At 37.7% G+C, this 22,006-nt stretch overlaps 1 protein-coding gene across 1 annotated transcript; it reads right to left on the bottom strand.

Annotated features, from left to right (window-relative positions):
* Positions 1-19,025: 19,025 nt before the first annotated feature.
* On the bottom strand, positions 19,026-21,116 carry SLITRK1 (SLIT and NTRK like family member 1). The gene has a single exon (XM_068526902.1). The coding sequence runs from the start codon at positions 21,114-21,116 to the stop codon at positions 19,026-19,028; it is 2,091 nt and encodes a 696-aa protein (XP_068383003.1).
* Between the last annotated feature and the right edge of the window lie 890 nt (positions 21,117-22,006).

Consider the following 22,006-nt stretch of genomic DNA (forward strand, 5'->3'; position numbering starts at 1 on the left):
TGTGTGTGTGTGTGTGTGTGTGTGTGTGCAAGGCAGGAAAATTTTTTCCTGAAAGACTCCAGTAGATTTTTTTTTTAAACATCTTTATTGGCATATAATTGCTTTATAATGGTGTGTTAGTCTCTGCTTTATAACAAAGTGAATCAGATATACATATACATATATCCCCATACCTCCCCCCTCTTGCGTCTCCCTCCCACCCTCCCTATCCCACCCCTCTAGGTGGTCACAAAGCACCGAGCTGATCTCCCTGTGCTTTGCGGCTGCTTCTCACTAGCTATCTATTTTACATTTGGTAGTGTATATATGTCCATGCCACTCTCTCACTTCGTCCCAGCTTACTCTTCCCACTCGCCGTGTGCTCAAGTCCATTCCCTACGTCTGTGTTTTTATTCCTGTCCTGCCCCTAGGTTCTTCAGAACCATTTTTTTTTTTTTTAGATTCCATATATATGTGTTAGCATATGGCATTTTTTTTTCACTTTCTGACTTACTTCACTCTGTATGACAGACTCTAAGTCCATCCACCTCACTAAAAATAACTCAATTTCATTGCTTTTTTTGGCTGAGTAATATTCCATTGTATATATGTGTCACATCTTCTTTATCCATTCATCTCTCGATGGACAATTAGGTTGCTTCCATGTCCTGGCTATTGTAAATAGAGCTGCAATGAACATTGTGGTACATGACTATTTTTTGAATTATGGTTTTCTCAGGGTATATGCCCAGTAGTGGGATTGCTGGGTCATATGGTAGTTCTATTTTTAGTTTTTTAAGGAACCTCCACACTGTTCTCCACAGTGGCTGTATCAATTTACATTCCCACCAACAATGCAAGAGGGTTCCCTTTTCTCCACACCCTCTCCAGCATTTACTGTTTGTAGATTTTGTGATGATGGCCATTCTGACTGGTGTGAGGTGATACCTCCTTGTAGTTTTGATTTGCGTTTCTCTAATGATTAGTGATGTTGAGCATCCTTTCATGTGTTTGTTGGCAATCTGTATATCTTCTTTGGAGGAATGTCTATTTAGGTCTTCTGCCCAATTTTGGATTGGGTTGTGTGTTTTTTTGATATTGGGCTGCATGAGCTGCTTGCAAATTTTGGAGATTAATCCTTTGTCACTTGCTTCATCAGCAAATACTTTCTCCCATTTTGAGGGTTGTCTTTTCATCTTGTTTATGGTTTCCTTTGCTGTGCAAAAGCTTTTAAGTTTCATTAGGTCCCATTTGTTTATTTTTGTTTGTATTTCCATTTCTCTAGGAGGTGAGTCAAAAAGGATCCTGCTGTGATTTATGTCATGGAGTGTTCTGCCTATGTTTTCCTCTAAGAGTTTTATAGTGTCTGGCCTTACATTTAGGTCTTTAATCCATTTTGAGTTTATTTTTGTATATGGTGTTAGGGAGCATTCTAATTTCATTCTTTTACATGTAGCTGTCCAGTTTTCCCACCACTACTTATTGAAGAGGCTGTCTTTTCTCCATTGTATATTCTTGCCTCCTTTATCAAAAATAAGGTGACCATATGTGCGTGGGTTTATCTCTGGGCTTTCTATCCTGTTCCATTGATCTATATTTCTGTTTTTGTGCCAGTACCATACTGTCTTGATTACTGTAGCTTTGTAGTATAGTCTGAAGTCTGGGAGCCTGATTCCTCTAGATCTGTTTTTCTTTCTCAAGATTGCTTTGCCTCTTCGGGGTCTTTTGTGTTTCCAAACAAATTGTGAAATTTTTTGTTCTAGTTCTGTGGAAAATACCATTGGTAGTTTGATAGGGATTGCATTGAATCTGTAGATTGCTTTGGATAGTATAGTCATTTTCACAATGTTGATTTTTCTAATCCAAAAACATGGTAAATGTCTTCATCTGTTTGTATCATCTCTAATTTCTTTCATCAGTGTCTTATAGTTTTCTGCATACAGGTCTTTTATTTCCTTAATTAGGTTTATTCCTAGGTATTTTATTCTTTTTGTTGCAGTGGTAAATGGGAGTGTTTCCTTAATTTCACTTTCAGATTTTTCATCATTAGTGTATAGGAATGCAAGAGATTTTTGTGCGTTAATTTTGTATCCTGCTACTTTACCAAATTCATTGATTAGCTCTAGGAGTTTTCTGGTAGCATCTTTAGGATTCTCTATGTACAGTATCATGTCATCGGAAAGAGTGACAGCTTTACTTCTTCTTTTCTGATCTGGATTCCTTTTATTTCTTTTTCTTCTATGATTGCTGTGGCTAAAACTTCCAAAACTATGTTGAATAATAGTGGTGAGAGTGGACAACCTTGTCTTGTTCCTGATCTTAGTGGAAGTGGTTTCAGGTTTTCACCATTGAGGATGATGTTGGCTGTGGGTTTTTCATATATGGCCTTTATTATGTTGAGGTAAGTTCCCTCTAAGCCTACTTTTTGCAGGGTTTTTATCATAAATGGGTGTTGAATTTTGTCCAAAGCTTTTTCTGCATCTATTGAGATGATCATATGGTTTTTCTCCTTCTATTTGTTAATATGGTTTTTCACATTGATTGATTTGCATATATTGAAGAATCCTTGCATTCCTGGGATAAACCCCACTTGATCATGGTGAATGATCTTTTTAATGTGCTGTTGGATTCTGTTTGCTAGTATTTTGTTGAGGATTTTTGCATCTATGTTCATCAGTGATATTGGCCTGTAGTTTTCTTTCTTTGTGACATCTTTGTCTGGTTTTGGTATCAGGGTGATGGTGGCCTCGTAGAATGAGTTGGGGAGTGTTCCTCCCTCTGCTATATTTTGGAAGAGTTTGAGAAGGATAGGTGTTAGCTCTTCTCTAAATGTTTGATAGAATTCTCCTGTGAAGCCATCTGGTCATGGGCTTTTGTTTGTTGGAAGATTTTTAATCAAAGTTTCAATTTCAGTGTTTGTGATTGGTCTGTTTATATTTTCTATTTCTTCCTGTTTCAGTCTCTGAAGGTTGTGCTTTTCTAAGAATTTGTCCATATCTTCCAGGTTGTCCATTTTATTGGTGTATAGTTGCTTGTAGTAATCTCTCATGATCCTTTGTATTTCTGCAGTGTCAGTTTTTACTTCTCCATTTTCATTTCTAATTCTATTGATTTGAGTCTTCTCCGTTTTTTTCTTGATGAGTCTGGCTAATGGTTTATCAATTTGGTTTATATTCTCAAAGAACCAGCTTTTAGTTTTTTTTTTTTTTTTGAACATCTTCATTGGAGTATAATTGCTTTACAATGGTGTGTTATTTTCTGCTTTATAACAAAGTGAATCAGCTATACATATACATATATCCCCATGTCTCTTTCTCTTGCGTCTCCCTCCCTCCCACCCTCCTTATCCCACCCCTCTATGTGGTCACAGAGCACCGACCTGATTTTCTAGTTTTACTGATCTTTGCTATTGTTTCCTTCATTTCTTTTTCCTTTATTTCTGATCTGATCTTTATGATTTCTTTCCTTCTGCTAATTTTGGGGTATTTTTGTTCTTCTCTCTCAAATTGCTTTAGGTGTAAGGTTAGGTTGTTTATTTGCGATGTTTCTTGTTTCTTTAGGTAGGATTGTATTGCTATAAACTTCCCTCTTATGAAGCAACTGACAAAAGATTAATCTCCAATATTTACAAGCAGCTCATGCAGCTCAATAACAAAAAAAACAAACAACCCAATCCAAAAATGGGCAGAAGACCTAAATAGACATTTCTCCAAAGAAGATATACAGATTGCCAACAAACACATGAAAGGATGCTCAACATCACTAATCATTAGAGAAATGCAAATCAAAACTACAATGAGGTATCATCTCACACCGGTCAGAATGGCCATCATCAAAAAATCTAGAAACAATAAATGCTGGAGAGGGTGTGGAGAAAAGGGAACCCTCTTGCACTGTTGGTGGGAATGTAAATTGATACAGCCACTATGGAGAATAGTATGGAGGTTCCTTAAAAAACTAAAAATAGAACTACCATATGACCCAGCAATCCCACTACTGGGCATATACCCTGAGAAAACCATAATTCAAAAAGAGTCATATACCAAAATGTTCATTGCAGCTCTATTTACAATAGCCAGGACATGGAAGCAACCAAAGTGTCCATCATCGGATGAATGGATAAAGAAGATGTGGCACATATATACAATGGAATATTACTCAGCCATAAAAAGAAATGAAATGGAGGTATTTGTAATGAGGTGGATGGAGTTAGAGTCTGTCATACAGAGTGAAGTAAGTCAGAAAGAGAAAAACAAATACAGTATGCTAACACATATATATGGAATCTAAGGAAAAAAAAAAAAAAGGTCATGAAGAACCTAGTGGCAAGACGGGAATAAAGACACAGACCTACTAGAGAATGGACTTGAGGATATGGGGAGTGGGAGGGGTGAGATGTGACAGGGTGAGAGAGTGTCATGGACATATATACACTACCAAATGTAAAATAGATAGCTAGTGGGAAGCAGCCACATAGCACAGGGAGATCAGCTCGGTGCTTTGTGACCACCTAGAGGGGTGGGATAGGGAGGGTGGGAGGGAGGGAGATGCAAGAGGGAAGAGATATGGGAACATATGTGTATGTATAACTGATTCACTTTGTTATAAAGCAGAAACTAACACACCATTGTAAAGCAATTATACTCCAATAAAGATGTTTAAAAAAAAAACAAAACTTCCCTCTTACAACTGCTTTTGCTGCATCCCATAGGTTTTGGGTTGTCACGTTTTCATTGTCATTTGTTTCTAGGTATTTTTTGATTTCCTCTTTGACTTCTTCAGTGATCTCTTGGTTTTTTAGTAATGTATTGTTTAGCCTTCATGTGTTTATATTTTTTAGAGATTTTTTCCTGTAATTGATGTCTAGTCTCGTAGCACTGTGGTTGGAAAAGATACTTGATACGATATCAATTTTCTTAAATTTACCAAGGCTTGATTTGAGACCTAAAATATAATCTATCCTGGAGAATGTTCCATGAGCACTTAAGAAGAAAGTGTATTCTGTTGTTTTTGGATGGAATGTCCTATAAATATCAATTAAGTCCATCTTGTTTAATGTATCATTTAAAGCTTGTGTTTCCTTATTTATTTTCATTTTAGATGATCTGTCCATTGGTGAAAGTGGGATGTTAAAGTCCCCTAGTATGATTGTGTTACTGTCGATTTCCCCTTTAATGGCTGTTAGCATTCGCCTTATGTATTGAGGTGCTCCTTTGTTCTGGTGCCTGTATTCTCGTGGATGAGGCTGGATTTTGCCTTTCTGGTGGGCAGGACCACATCTGGTGGTGTGTTTTGGGGTGTCTGTACCTTATTATGATTTTAGGCAGCTTCTCTGCTAATGGGTGGGGTTGTGTTCCTGTCTCGCTAGTTGTTTGGCATAGGGTGTCCAGCACTGTAGCTTGCTGGTCGTTGAGTGGAGCTGGGTCTTAGAGTTGAGATGGAGATCTCTGGGAGAACTTTCACCGTTTGATGTTACGTGGAGCCAGGAGGCGTTTGGTTGACCAATGTCCCGAACTTGGCTCTCCCACCTCAGAAGCACAGGCCTGATACCCGGCCAGAGCACCAAGACCCTGTCAGCCACACAGCCAGGTACGTGGGGAGTTTCTTGCCTTTTGGGAAGTCTGAGGTCTTCTCCCAGCGTTCAGTAGGTGTTCTGCAGGAGTTGTTCCACATGTAGATGTAGTTCTGATGTATTTGTGGGGAGGAAGGTAATCTCCACTTCTTACTTCTCTGCCATCTTGAAGGTCTCTTCAGTAGATTTTTTAAAGAATCTCTTTATAGGCATATTTCTTCTGAATTACAGGACTATGACTTTGCTTTTTATGTAAATCTAATTTTATATAAATCTATTTCTAGCTCCATATATCAAATATATTATGATTACCTTATCAAAAGAATTAAGCCCTACTCCCTCTTAGGAAGGTAACCACCTTTATCTCTATAATAGACTTAAGAATGGAGTTATTTATTTACAAATATCATGCTTTGTCATTTGGATAATACTTGATTTGAGAAGAGTATGGGTCCTGAAAATAATAATTTTGTTTTGCCATTTTGCAACTATACTTAAAGCATAAAGATATGTGTTTTTATAAATATTCATTCAATCAACTAACATTAATCATGTATCATTCTTCAAATAATCAAGGTGGATAAAAGATCCAGAACATATGAACCTTGCTCAGGAAGAACTTACAATGTCAGTAAAATCTAAAGGGTGCAGATTTTCTAATGTTCAATAATATCTATTTATCACAGTGAACATAGGTATAAATTATTTTAAAAGAAGGTGGGAGGTGAATTTTTCGTCAAGTAGATTTGCTTACTGAATTAAAAATACAGTTCAAATTAAAACAAATTGAACTTTTGTTTCATTAAGTATGGTCTTAGATGATAAGTTCAGATGGAAGATCAATCAGCATTTTAACACACCAAATTAGAGGAAATACACTTGCTTATAACGGTCAGTAAGAAAGTCACCCAGTTACATATTTAAGGAACTGCATACTAACTAGCATAGACCATCAGTTTATTATTAGTTACATTTTGTTAGGCTTATGAAGTCCCTATATGAAAAGGACAACTCATTAAAGACAAGTGGGATTCCGGTAACTTTTGAAGGGTACACTGTTTTCAAATAAACTCTAGTATGAGCAATGAACCTTATTCCCCTTAAAAATGGGCTGAACGGAAGGATCTTCCAGAGCCATAGTAATAGAGAAAATTTGTTCTATGCCATGTTCTATATTTATTGAGACACAAGTTATTTTGAACCACTAGGTCATAAGTAGTGATCTATCCTGTGTTTCAACAGATGGCGTAATTGAAGAAAGGCCAAGTTCTTCATGGTAAATGGCACACAATTTAGACTCAGAGATGCCTGAAAACCATAGGAAAAAATGCAATGGCCTCTCTTTTTCTTTTATTATTATTATTTCTCTGAAATGCTAGTTTCTTTCAGAAGGAATTGGCTCTAAGCCTATTATTTTAGACCACTAAACTATGAATTTGGTTTTCTAAGATCCGAGCTTATTTTGTTTTGTTTTTCCCCTCCCAAATTAGGTGTATCAGGCAATTATCTCTTCTGCCCTGCAAGTCTGTAAATAAGTGTTCTGGAAAAAACAAACAAATAAACAAAGGGTGTTGTGAATGACAAGAGGGTAGTGGCTTCTAAGGTCAATAAGTGTGGGAAATATTGCATATCACACATTTCTCATGGGGACTCAGAATATTTCTTGAAATCAGTGAAGTCCTACAGTAAGGACTAGTACTTAAGTTATTTAATGCAGTGTTTCTCCAAATTTTAAAATCAAAAAATCATTTCTGGAGACCATAGTTTTTATATCTCTTGGACCTTGGGAGTAATGAAACAGTTCTATAAATAGGAGAGTCACCACAGATTATATTGGAAGTAGTCCCTGGGAGGAAAGCGTGTTTCCTATCCTAAGCAAATGTATTCTGACATCTTAGCCTGTTTCACTTTTGGCATTGGAAAGCAAAATGAACTGCCTTCCCAGAAGATAGCATGGATTATTAGCATGCCCACAATAGCAATAATACTCTATTATAGATGCCTTCATAGATAGGTGTTATGCCAAACAAAAAGAACTGTGGTTCTGGTTACAACTAATACAGAGTCTTCAAAACCAGATACAATACTTGTTCAATTCTGTAACTGATTTTGGTGGAGAATTTGTCTTCAACAAGCACCAGTCTGAATTCCCTCCCCAGTTCTATTGGACACCTTGGAAGCAGCCAAAAGGCAAAATTCTGCATTCTCATTATCTTAGATGATGGAGAAGGAATCTCTCAGATTTCTTTATTTAAAAACAAAGTGAGTTGGCTCCATATCATATTTATATGTAATTTGAAAAACTAAGAAACATTCTTCCTGCCAAATATCCCTATTAAAATACTAGCATTAAAAATGCATTTATTTGTTACCAGGCTGCTATTAAATTTTTTAACATACTCCACCTCTTGCAAAAAAAATTGTTGTTTTAAGCTATCTTCTCACCTTAGTACTATTTAGCTTGAGGGGTTTTTTTGTTTTTGTTTTTTTTTCTTTTCTTCCTGTGGATTAGCTAAAAATAGCTACAACGTAGAGATTTAAATGGAGTTTAGGAAGTGGAAGTACAAAAGGAAGAGAAATTAAATTTTAGAGTGTCAGTTACGGTCCAGTAATAGAACAAGCTGTGGGATGCGGGTAAATTTGTCAAAAATTTTTTAAAAATTATGTGTTTACTTCAATGTGGCTGTGGAATGGGGAAACATAAGAAGATAGCATTATATACCTGTAATCCCTGGAAAAACAACAACATGGATGTCAGAAAAAATGTCACAGAAGGTTGGGTTGGGTAGATATGATAATCTCCCATCAAATACCCAGTTGCGCGTTAAAATGCATTTGTTTTAAAGTCCCTCTGATCTGGCTTTGCATTTTGGCTCTGCCACTGAGCAGCGTACTCCCAGGTAAATTGCTTTCTAATCTTCAGATTCTTTATTTGTAAAATAGTGATTTTAAAAAATGACCTACCAGATATAATTATTTTGAGAATTATGTAAAAATATTTATGCAATAGAGAGCCACTCTTAATGGCTAAAGTTTTCTGAGAGTTCATCATGTATTAACCTCTTACAAGCATTTTAAGTGTACTAATGCATTTAATATTCATGATATTGCTATGAAGTAGACGCTATCATTGTCATTTACATTTTACAAGCGAGAAAATCAAGGAGCAAGAAGGTTAATAACTTGGTCAAGTTCACACAGCTAGCCAGAGCTAGGATTAGAATTGATACAGTCTGATTCTAGACATGGGATTCTTAACCACTCCAGTAATTCTTGATCAAACATGACTAATTTATTGTCAGTCCTCTTCAATCATTATTTTATCCCTGGCCTATTTTGTCCACATTTAAAATTATATTCTAATAAAATTCCCTGGTATAATTTAAAATATCCATACACTGAATGGAAAAAACTTAGAGAAATATCCTATATAATTTTGAAAATTTTATGTAATATGTATAACGCAAAATATGTTGAGATATTTTAATGAATCTATAATAAAGATTCTATTTGCATTTTATTAGAGGAATTTAGAGTTAATCTAGTCCTGGGATGGCAAACTACCCCCCACAGGCCAGATCAGTCCTGCTGCCTGTTTTTATGCCACCTGTGAGCTAAGACTTGTTGTTGCATTTTAGAATGGTTAAAAAATCCAAAGAATAATATTTTTTAACATGTACAAATTATATAAGATTCAAATTTCAGTGTCAGTAAATAAAGTTTTGAATTTTTTCAACACAAATTTTTGGAAATTTGTTTTCTCTCTTGTTCAATACGTATCTACATAGGGACTTAATATCTACATAATGTCCTAGATTTTGCATCTAAGTCCACAGAGCCCAAAATACTTATTATCAGGCCCATTACAGAAAAAGTTTTCTGACCACTTGATTCTAGTCCAACAGCCTCATTTTAGGTATGAAAATTGAGACTTACTGGAATTAAGAGCCTTGCCTAGTACGTAATCCAGAATCAAGGCCTTCTGACTCTAGGTTCCTAGTTACGGACCCAGTAAGATCCCAAAGACTTTAAACTCTGTAGCACCGTGAGGCTGTCTTGTGAGAAACCAAGCAGAGCTCTCATCCAGCTTTTAACTTTCCTTTTAAAAATAAGCTGAGTATTTACATCATGGCATCCCAAATGTACAGAAAGAACTGAAGCCACTTAGGGCCTTATGAAGAGGGAAAAGTATCCTTGTACAATATCTAAAATGAATATTTGAATTTCAGCAGGACAAAAAAATAAAATGAAAAGTAATCACAATTTACTCAGAAGATTAAGTTCAATTACACTTAAGTTGTTAGAGATTAGAGACATTTAGTGTTGGTGTGCTGATTGATGCAGATAGACCGTTCTATGAAGAAAACACGAAATGTGTTTTATTGTGCTGTCTACTCGAAGTGTGGACTAAATGCCAAATGTGGCATAGGGTTTTTAAGCGCTAACCAGACCAGACTACAGAGTTGCAAGCAAAAGTAAAATAAAGCTTCCCGAAACAGAGTCCAACCTTTGACTAACTACCAAATAAGAACAGCCTCATCCTCATTCTTGTCTTACTATTGATTACTAATCTTCCTTTGCCAGAAATCTTTCCTCTTGGGGAAAAAAAGAAGTTAGGTCTTTTGTCACTGGTAATGGGTAAAATTGTTTGCTTCCTTCTCACTCAGAAATACGCTTATTAAAGCAAAGAGCTTAAGAATTTCAATTTAAAGTTTACACTGTACCTTTATATCACAAGCTGTTTTGCCTTTTCCAGGCCATTTTCTTTCATTTTCAATTGATTTTCATAAAGGAATATTTTGCTAGGTTTTATGCATAGTCTTCTGGTTTGAGGGAAAATGTACAGATTTTAGAGATATCACACATGTTTTATACCTTTCCTACATCAGTTATGTCTAAAACCAAGTTTACATTCAATTTTCAATAAACCTGCCCTGAAGGTAGAATATACCAGTTGAATGCAACCGTAGGCTTAGTTTTTAATTTTATAAAATAGAGCCATCAGTAAAAGATGAATGATGAATTCCAAGTCTATGTTTTCCTCCCTAAACTCTCCCTGAGCTCCATATTTCTATGTCCAAAAGTCTACCCAGAATCTGTAAATAGGCATCTCACTGTTACCATGTTCAAAATCTAACACTAAAACCTACACCTGCTTCCTCCAGCCTTCCCTTCTCAATAAAAGACACCGTCACCAAGTTAGTTGATAAAGAAAACACACACGCATACCCTTATTTTTCCTTTCCTTGGCACTCCCACATCTGCTCCAGTACAGAGTTCTGCTGGACACCAAAAATTTACCACCAAGCTCACCACTTCTGTCCACCTCCACTACTACCACGACTGTCCAAGAGGCCATCATGCCCTTCCCAAGCTCTGCAAGAGCAGTTCCATGCCTTCTACTTCCCCCCTATAATTCATCACTAAATAAGCCAAAATGGCTATTTAAACTACTTGTATCACTTGCCTGCTTAAATCTCTCTGTTATACTTGAAATAAAATCTAAACTCCTTGCTATGGTTTATAAGGCATTCTCTGTTTTCTCTCTGCCTCTTCCACTTCATATCTACCTATGGTCAGATGCCAGCCATTCTGGCCTTCTTTCTGGTACCTAAACATTTCATGCACGTTTATAAATCAGGATGTTTTGTACTTGATGATTTATTTGCCAGGATCTCTCTTTATCTAACCTTCAAGTGATTGTCTCAACATTTTCACTTAGTTAATGCGTCACCTCTTCAGAGGGAACTTCCATGACCATCCTAAAAAAAAAGAGATCACCCGTACCTCCCGCATTTTATTTCATTCATAGCTCTTCATCAGTCAGTGGTTTACCATTATCTTTGTTTGGTTTTGCATAATCCCCCATAGAATGTAAATTCAGATGAGCAGAAATCTAGTCTTTTCTGTGTTGTTTTAGAACCTCTGCTTAAGCGCCTGGCATGCAGTAGGGGATCAATAAATATCAAAGTAAAATTTCCATCATCTTCAGTTGTTTTTCTTCCTTTGCTTTAATTTTCTGAATTAGGCATAATTAAGATGTATCTCCCTGACACCAATGCTATTTTGCCTCCTTGAAATGTCTCGAGCTACATGGTACATACACCACTGACAATTGTATTAGTCTTGAGGAATACACTATTATAAGGCTGTAGTCAAAATATTCCTCAATCATGGTTTAAAAGCCTACATAAATATGGACTGAAATTTCTCTTCTTAAAATATGTCACACTAGTTTAAGATATTATGAACTAAAAACCATGCCTTTATAAAAGAAAGTAATTCTGTTTCCAATTATGAATTTGATTACTCATCAAGTGTGTAGATTGGGCTTTCAGGCATGGAAATTTAACAGGCACTATATTAGCTATCCATGCGAAGATGTTGAGAAAAAGGTTCTATGTTATACAAAGCTTGTCGCATGAATAGTTTTGGGCTGGCAATAAGTGATGTCATGCTTATGCAAATAATGTTCAAAAGGGCTGATGTGACTTTCTTCTCAATTTGGTGCTATAAATTTAAAGTTATAATAGTAACATGACATTCCATGTAATTCATTTCTCCGGGATTATTACTGTTTCCAGCTTTTAGTTTCTTGGCTTCAAGTCTTATTCCTCATAATATTATACCATAAGATGTAATACCCTCCTGGAATACTCTGCTTGTTATGTCTTAATGTCTAATTATACCAAATACCATCTGTAACATGAAACCTGATTGTTAGAATGTTGATCATTCTGGTGAAAAATACAAATGCCATGCAAAGTTTTGCTGAAAAATTTAAAATGTAACATTTTCTGATTCCCACAAATAATAATAATAATAATAAAATTAAGCTCCCTCATTAAAGCATGTATTGAGTCATCAGAACACATTTAGTCATTCAGGAAACAGAGGGATTAACGGTATTAAACTATTTGCTTTAGTCATTTCATTCCCTTTAGATTCATCTGATAATGAGTTAAGCCAATTTAGATCCATTATTCAGGAACCTTGAGAAATTCACTAACATAAATTTCCAGCTCAGTGATGCCAAAGCCATACTCAAACATTTGCTGTATAGCCACCAAAACCCAAACTGGTGCAAAATATATCCAATTAAGTAAAGTTAACTGGACTTGCCACTTTACCAGATTAGCTACAAAAATTATCTAACTGAACAGAAATTAGCAAATAATTATTATTCGATATGATTGCATATATTATACAACAGTTTAGTCATGTAGGATTACTTAAATTATATAAAATAATTATTTTAATAAATAAAAATGCCTGGACTAAGCATGTGGATTTTACAATAATGTAGAGGCAATGTCATTATTTCAAATTCATTTGCTTTTTTGTAATCCTATTGTTTTATAGAAGTGGCAAAAATTCCTACATATTATTCAAATCATATTACTATCGTAATAATAAGCATAACTTTCTTGTATCATATGCCTTTTGGAAATTTTAAAAAGATATTGATTTAAAAAAGAAAATCACACAATAAATATCACTGAATCTGGTAAGAACCATTATTGTTTATGCTAATAGTGGCCCTTTCCACTCATCCTCCTTTCCTGGGAGGCAGAGAGAGCGCTTCTCTGCACTGTGGATTGACCATCTACATTTGAGGCCCTTCTCATTTTTTCACTATATATTGACTCTTTCTATTGATATGCTGTAGCTGAATATGTTTCCTTCCTGTATTCTTCTGGCAAGAAAAGAAATGGAGTTAGAGGCAATGGGAATAATGCGTAGAAGTTAGTAAATGCATGACTTTGCTTACTGCTTTCTGGACTTGTACACCTGGAACGCATTTCTAGGTAATTGAAGATTAGGTTTTACTAAATAAGAAATGGCTAGGGGATTATTAGCTTTACCATAAAAATTTTCAAGTATATATATTTTATATATATATATATAATATATATATATATTAAAACTTCTGTTATCTATTTTATGTATATTATAAACAACACAAATCAAAACTAAGTACCCAGAGATAGCTACTCCAAAATTCTTATGATACCATAAAATATTTTATTCAGCTTTCTAAATTTATATTTGATTTCTCAAATAACTGACATTGAAAATTATCAGTCATTCATTTGTTAAGATAAAAACTGGTTTGATGGTTTCTTTTTAGAAGGATTAGTTAGGAAACTCTTAGTGAATTTACAAAAGAGCAGACATTATTCCCATTTTATAGAAGAAGAGATAAACCTAGAAAAGTAATGAAAGTACCTTTTTCATTTTAAAACATTGTTTTAAGATTTTCAACTCTTCGAACAAGAGGTAATAAAACTTATGTGACAATTGCAATTATCCAAATGGCCAAGACCTTAAATTACTTAAAAGAAACAAAATTTTCTAGTGGCATCACATCATTTAAAAATGATCAATGATGAACTATTCTAAAATTACAGTGATGTATGTATCTCATTTTGTAGGCTGTAAACTCCTTGAGGTTAGAACTACCTTTTTTTATTCTCTAAGAGAGCATCTACAATATTTTTCGTGTAACAAGTACCCAATATTGTTGCCAATTGCCAATTGAATCTGTAGGTTCTAACTCATTCGAAATTCTTTCAACAAGTAGATAATTCTCCTGTCAGCTTTGTGCGAAGTTCAATTAGGAAATATAATTATTTTTCAAGTATGCAATATAGTATATATTTAGCAAGTAAATGGAAGGAGAAGGGTGATTAATTAGATATTCGGGATCTAAGCCAATTAACTAAAACTGCCAGTCAATTGAGGCCAAAGGGTGATACTGGGCTTTAATAATCTAAGATGACTACTTCAGTGATCCATTTCATTATAAAATTATAGTCCTTAAACACTTAATCTGTTATTATCTTAACTATTTAATTTTTTCTGAAACCCAATCAAATTTTGATAGGCCAGAACAGAGTAGATATTGATTCAGGTCAGGATTGTTCTGTTTGTGACACGTACTTTCATGAAACCATTTAGTGGCATTTCTTTCACTTTCAACACAAAGACGAAAGTCCTCCATGTCCTGTATGTTACTTTTTATAATCATATTTTTGGTGACTTTATAGATGAAAGAAAATGCCAAGGGATTAAGTTAAATTTATTTAATTTAGCCTTTGTTTTTTATGGTTCTGGATCACATTGAAGCAAATCATGTAACTTAATAATTTTGAGTATGCATTGCATTTACTGTATCTGTTGATATCATAGTTCATCTTTTAAAAATTAAATAATATGTTACATTTGGAATAGATTGAAATAAGAAAGAAAATGAAACAAAAGTGAATACATGCTAAAATTAAAATTTTAGCACATTTTATATTTCCATTTTTCCTCAAATAAGCATACAAATAAAACTAGTATTTATAAATTAGCTCGCAGAAGAGGTAAATTAGAAACCACACTACATCATATTCTACCAACACATTAAAAACACACACTTCCCTGTTCACCCTTGCAAATTCATCCATCTCTCTGTACATACCAAACACATTTATTAGCAATTCTGGGAAAAGCTAAATTAACAAACTGTCCTTGAAATCACCAGTATAATTTTGACACATTAAAATGCCTGACAATTCTAATTACATCTGATATAAACACTGCTAAGAAAAAGAATCCTGTTATAGTAATGTTAGATCAGCTATTCCAGCTTCCTCCTGGATAAACATGTAAAAATGGTTAAACAATAAGTTTCTATGGCAACAACTTAAATTCTAAGATCTTCTTAGTTACACCAGCTGCCACAGAAGGTACTACTTTCTTTAAAGCAGTGGGAACTAACCAAGATATCTCCTTTCCTCCTTTTCCATCTGGCACAACTAAAATCTCTTACTTTGATGAATTAAAGGATGATTTAACTGGAAACAAGATATCTCAACTAAAGCACATGGTAACTACCCTTATATGAGCATTGTATGTTAAGACAAAACAAAGACAAGAAGCTAAGTACTTCTAAGTGAAAGTTATATGGTGAGACCATATATATTATGTATCCTGCAAATTAAGCTTATATATATACATATATAAACTATATGTTAGTTTATATATGTAACTGTGCCAGAGATACTTTATCAAAATAAATAAAACATTGTCTAAATAACAAATGCTCTTATGAAATCATTGAATATCTTTTCTACATGGATTTTTAACATATATTATTATCTATTAAAATATTTGATAGTCCTAATATTTTAGAATCAATATATAGATAATTTAGATTTAATGATTTGAACTTATATAATTCATAAATTCATACAGCACATTCATTTTTTTCTTATATGTTAAATCTTCTTATACAGTCTTGGAGAACACACTAAGTTATCTCCTTCAAATATAGGACAATTTTTTCTGTTGCAAGACATACTGGAAATATAAAGGGCCACCAATACATACTGAATTAAGAAGATAAAACCAGGGTCCTTAATTTTTATATTGTATTTTTACAGCTATATACACACACATATATATATATTTTATATATAAAAAGGATAGCATTCTTTAAGAAATTACCAGGTAAATATATCTGACTACACCATTCAAAGAGTGAGGTTTTGGAGTATGAGGAAAATTGTATTTAAATACAGCTCCACTATTTACCAGATTTGAGTTATTGCTTACTTTTTTTAAGCCTCAATTTTCTCATTGGTATAATAGAAGTAACAATATCTTATTAAATTTTTATGCACTTGTGAGGGCTAAATAAAGTAATTCTGTAAATCACTTAGCACATGCCTGGACACAATGACCACTCAGAAACCACTGAAACTAATCTTCTAAAAATACCTTTAACATTGCCTTCTATATTTTAATTTCTTTCTAATTACTATGAAGAAAAGTTCATGCCCCAGTGCACACTTTCTACCAGAAGTTCTATTTTCCTGACTTAAACTAATCATGTGTCAGTTTTTAAAATTACCATCATGCCTCACTAGGTATCTTTCAAGTGTCACTTTCCACCAGAAACATAGAACACCTGCCATCTTTTCTTTTCCTTCTTAAGGTCATAATATCCTTGAATATATAACTCTTCCCCTCCCCCAACTTTTCAATCAAGAATAAGTCTGTTGATTGCCTACAAGGAACCCAGTTGTCTTTCCATAAAAGAATTAAGGCCTTCACATGAAAAATGAATAAATAAATAACAACCCATAATATTTGTCAGAGGATAGTGGGTTACAACCTTACTACTATGAAATGCAGTCCACAAACAAAAGAATCAAGAGAGAAAATGATGAATGGCCTTAGGAATAGTGATGGTTTATAATAAGGATTTTATTTAAAAAACATTAAAATAAATAATACATACTCCAGAACATCACTGTTCTGGGAAATTGCTTCTCTTTAGAATATGAGTTCTAGAAGGCAAATCTTCTTACAACTGCTCTGGGGGCTTTCATTAGCTGATTTACAATCCTACAGTAATTTTTTTTTTTTTTTTTTTAATCTGTGGTCTGCAGTCTTCTAACATACTTCTCAAGGGTGGCTATGTGGTGGAATGCAGACCCCCATCAATGTGTAGTTTTATTTGCTGTTTTGTCCCCTAACTGCTGATAAAATAGACTGCTTAGAAATCCCAGAGGACTATGACTGAGGCCAGAGTTACACTGGCTCATAAAATTCAAACAGTTCAATGCTTTTCTTGTTATTTACTGGGCCACAACCAAAAATCCGAATGATGGGAGAGAAACACTTCTTTAGGATAATGATTGATTTCCATAAAGATGAGTGCTTTAACAAATTTCAATATGCATTTGCTGGGGCGGGTAGGGTGGGTGGGCACTAATTAGTTTTACCGTTTTCAGCAGATGTTGAATTCAAAACGCCAGCAGCATTTCAAATGCCAGTCATTAGGGCTGTCTTTCATCGAAGAGTGCTGACCAGTGAAACCTCCACTGTTTAGTGAGACCGACGTAGACAGAGTCAATTAAATCAAATCTCTACTAACATCCTTAACATATCTGCAATGTATGCAGCAGCAGCAGAAGCAGCAGTGAGGGATTTCCAGTATTAATAAAGGAATTCACTGCAGCAGCAGGAGAGGGGGAAAAAAGGGAGCGGGAGGGGGCGTGTCGGGGGAAAGACCTTCCTTAACCACAGGGGAAAGCTGGAAAAGTCCGGGGGCGGGGATGGAGAGGGAGGGGAGCTACGTAAAGGGTAAAAAGCTAAGTGAGATGATTAAAGAGAGAGCCTTAATGTAGCTCTTGAAGTGATCCACCCCCAACCTTCCCCCTCCCGCTTCCCTTCCACCGCAAATCCAATTTACCAGTTGCAAATATGAAGCTGGAAAAATGTAAGGACCCAGAGTTGAAAACATTTTCACTTTAATACTGAAAAAATATGCCATTATAAAATCCTCGAATAGAATTAGTAAGTTCCACGTGCTTTCTCGGTTCTTTTTTCCTACTTTATAAGTAAGATTTACACCAGCACAGAATTGCTACCATTGGATCGCAGCCTAAGCACTAGAGTGACATTAATTGGTCATGCTTAACTGCCTCAAAATCTTTTTTTCTTAATAATTACACTGATACTATAATAGAAATCATGGGTACTTATTTTACATTCAGATGGAAGGCATTATTGGATATGTATAGAAAAATATTCCCCCTCCAAAAAAAAAAAAAAATCACCATCAAAATAAAAGAGCCCAAAACAACCCATAAAACTTTGCTCAACAAAATACATTTTTAACTCATAAAATGAACTGATGACTAGCCATGCAAGTGTCCTAAATAAAACCTTTACATTTTTTTTTCACAGTAAACGTACGCTCTGAACTGCCTACCGATCACAAATAATGGCGAAATGGCACTTTCTGATTATACTGTGTTTTGTTTATAGAAAGTTTGATACGATGGGATTTGTCAGGTAAGAGGGTGGGTGCTGTGAACGTGACGGCGTCCCCAGTCGCGGGAGGGCAGCGTCCCCGGAGCGCGTGGATTCCATGCGAGCCATGCAGCACGTTTTGTTTTCTGCCAGAAGTCAGAGTTACTTATTTACAATACATTCATGCCTTCGTGCAACTGCCCATCCCTGCGTAGCCAACAGGGAGCCATCGCGCCCCCCCTCCTCACGGGCTACTCCACAGGGGAAGAATAGATACCTATCTCTCTATATAGATGTGGGTATATGTCTATATGCATAGGACCACGGTACCTTCCCCTCCAGCCCCTCTCCCGAGGGGAAGGGCACTGTCTGATCTCCGAGCAGGGCCCCCGCCGGGGCTTTGTCAAAAGGGGCTGCAGCAAAGAGGGATCTGGCAGGCTCTCCCAGCTCGCCACAGTCTGCTCTTTGTTTCCAGAGGGAGCTAAGGGGTCAGACCCTCTCAGTTGAGCGAGTTCATAGTTATTTATTTACTATGTCCATCAAGCCTTGGGGCGCGCTGGACCTGGGTGTGGGCTCCTCTGACCCCCGGGGATGCCGGCGGAGTGGGGCGGAGGGGGGAGGCAGTTCCATCCCCCCCTCCTCTGCTTTAGCCGGGTTGGGGGTCTTAGTCTGAGAGCGAGTGGGAGCCACAGTCATACACTCTGTGGGCCCCGTCTGCGTTGTAAGGCCCATTGTGCCAGTAGGAAGAGTCACAGACTGTCTGTAGGGAATTAATTTCGGACGCCGAGGAGTTGGCGTCCCTTCTCTTGGACCGCTTTCGATTCCTCAGGATAAACACGAGCATGCCCACCACCGTGAAGGCGGAGGTGACAAACACCAGCAGCAGTCCCGGGACCAACACGGAGATGGACACCCTGCTGGTGTCTAAGTAGGAGTTGGAGTGTGTCCCGGTCTCCGCCAACCCGGTGCTGTTTTTACTGTGCGAAGTTAACGTGGGCGAGATCCTCGCGTACAGCTGGGGGCAGATCTCGTCGTTGGAGAGCAGCATGAAATCCTTCCTAAAGAAGTTCACTGGCGTCTCGCACTTGAGGTCGCTCATCAGCACTTCGGAACCCAGGCGTTCTGCCCATTGCTTGAAAGGCACAATGGTGCAGGAGCACTCCCAAGGGTTTCCGTGCAGGTCTATCTGGATGATGGAGGTTAACTGGTCCAGCACCCCTGCCACCGGAAGGTACATGAAGTAATTGTTGTGCAGGCTGAGTTTAGAGAGCGAGACCCCAGCAAACACGTCCACGGGTAGGGACCTCAGCAAGTTGTTGTTGAGAATGAGGATCCTCAGTTTGGGCATGGCATTGAAGGTGGCCGGCAGGATGAGCTGGATGGCGTTGTACTCCACGTTGAGGTACTCAAGGTTTTGCAGGCCGGCGAATTTCTCCCGGGACAGCGTGTCAAGGTAGTTACTATCCATGTACAACCACCTGAGGTCCAAAAGATTCTTAAAAGTGTTGTTCTCTACGGTGGCAATGTTATTGTTGCCCAGATCCAACAGAATGAGATTCTTGTAATCCACAAAGTGCGATTTTCGGACGCTATGGATCTTGTTATCTCGCAGGAAAAGCTCCTGCACGTTGGAAAGCTTGGGCTTCAAATCAGCCAAGCTGCTCACGTTCCGGTTGTTGCAGTTCATCTTTAAACCCGACCCTGGGACGTGGTCGCAGCTGCAGCCCCCAGGGCAGGGCAAGCCGTGGGCTGGGGGTTTGTTTCTGGCGCTGCCGGTAGCTATCGCTGCCGTGGGTCTGATTTTGATCTGCCAGTTGCCTGGGATCTTTGTACCTCCGTTTGGAGCCGACCCTGGGGTGGCATGATCTTCTTGCCCATTTGTCTTGAAAGGAGTTGGCAGGGGGCCAGGAGCGAAGGTCTCTTCTTGGGCAGGGGGAGCCGGGAGACTAGAATCCACTCTGTTTTTCAAAGGACACAAGTCCTGTTCAGTGGTTTCATTGAGGTCTTTGCCCTGCAGTCTGGTGGGGGCTTCGCAGACTACTCGGCCGATCAGGGCATTTTTGGGAATGTTTTCGAGCCATTCTTTCAGGGAGAGCAGATCACAAGTGCAGTCCCATGGGTTATCCTCTAGCAGGATCTCGGCAATGCCAGGGATTTGCTCCAAGACCTCCTCGTAGGGCAGCGTTTTCAGCCTGTTTCCCCGGAGGTCGAGGTGAGTGATGGGCACATATTGGAACACATTGGCAGGTAGGGTGCTGATGAGATTGTCGTTTAAAATGAGTACCTCCAGCTTGTTCAAGTCCTGGAAGGCCCCCGGGTCTATATCCCGTAATAAATTAAAATCAGCCTGGAGGTATTCCAGATCGTCCAGCCCCAGGAAAGTCTGCTTTCGAAAAGATTTGATCTTGTTGTTATTGATGTGCAGCCTTTTCACCAGCTGCAGCCCCAGAAAAGCCCCAGGAACGATTTCATGCAAGCCATTATTTTCCATGTGCAAACTAACCGCATTATAAAAGTTAGCGAACTCATTAGGGAAAAGTCGAGTGAGGGAATTGCCATGCAGAAATAGATGGTAAAACTGGGAAGTCGGGGCGGTGAAACGCTGAAGACTTGTAAAGCCCTTTTTTTCACAGTCTACGTGTAGGTCCCCTTCTATCTCATTGCAGGAACAGATCTTCTCTTTGCAAACGTCCCCTGTAACGTTTCCAGCGGCAAAACAAAGAGACGTCTCCAGCAACAGAATCCAAAGCAGCATTTTTAAAGCGAGCAATTCATCCCCGATCTCATCACAAAGTAACAGCGACCATCCTGCTCTCCACAGACACAATTCAAGTTCATTTAGTGCTCCAATGTCCGAACCCAGGGAAGGAGAAGAAAAGGGTTTGGGGGGGTGGGGGTGGATTCCTTCCTCCCTAACCCCCCCGCACTGCAACAACCCAGGCGCCAGTCAATAATTATATCTACAAACTATCCAGGCACGTAGTGCAAGGCAAGCAAAAAAAAAAAAAAAAAAAAGTAGAAAAAATAACCCCACTCCCCCTCAACCCTTTAAAAATAACGAAAAAGAAGTTAAATATATACATATAAATTAAAAATACACCCTTACAGAATCTCGTCTAGTGTTCCTCACTAACCAGAAAGGGAACAATGCTAGTAATTAGAAGCAAGTGCATGTTAGAGAAACAAGCAGAGGGTTTGCAGCGTAGTACAGGCACACTGCCTGTGCATGGCTGTGCATCGGACTGACCTTGCCTCTGATACAAAGCAGGGTTTTCGGCGGCTTCTGCTGTTGAGGCTGCTGATGGAGTTCTTGCTGTGGCTGCGGGTTGCCCAGGAGTCCCCCCAGGAGCTGTCCAGCCCCCTCCCGGTGCTGAAATCACGCCCGACCGGAGGACTCACGCTGCCGAACCAATGGCGCTGGAAAATTTCCGCTATCGCTGCGTTTTGTGGCTGTCCATCGTTTCCCTTTCCTCCCCTTCGCTCCTCTTCAGCCTTTTTTTCCGGTCTCCGGCTCTCGGTTACTAGATCTTCTTTTCTTGTTCTTCTCTTTCTTCTGCTCTTTCGGAATTACGTGGAGGGGGCGGAGGGGTGGGGGCGAGTTGCCTGAGGGAGGGAGAGAGCGTGAGAATGGGGAGGGGGGAAGAA

The sequence above is a fragment of the Eschrichtius robustus genome, chromosome 18 (genome assembly GCF_028021215.1).
Source record: "Eschrichtius robustus isolate mEscRob2 chromosome 18, mEscRob2.pri, whole genome shotgun sequence".
Classification (NCBI taxonomy): Eukaryota; Metazoa; Chordata; class Mammalia; order Artiodactyla; family Eschrichtiidae; genus Eschrichtius; species Eschrichtius robustus.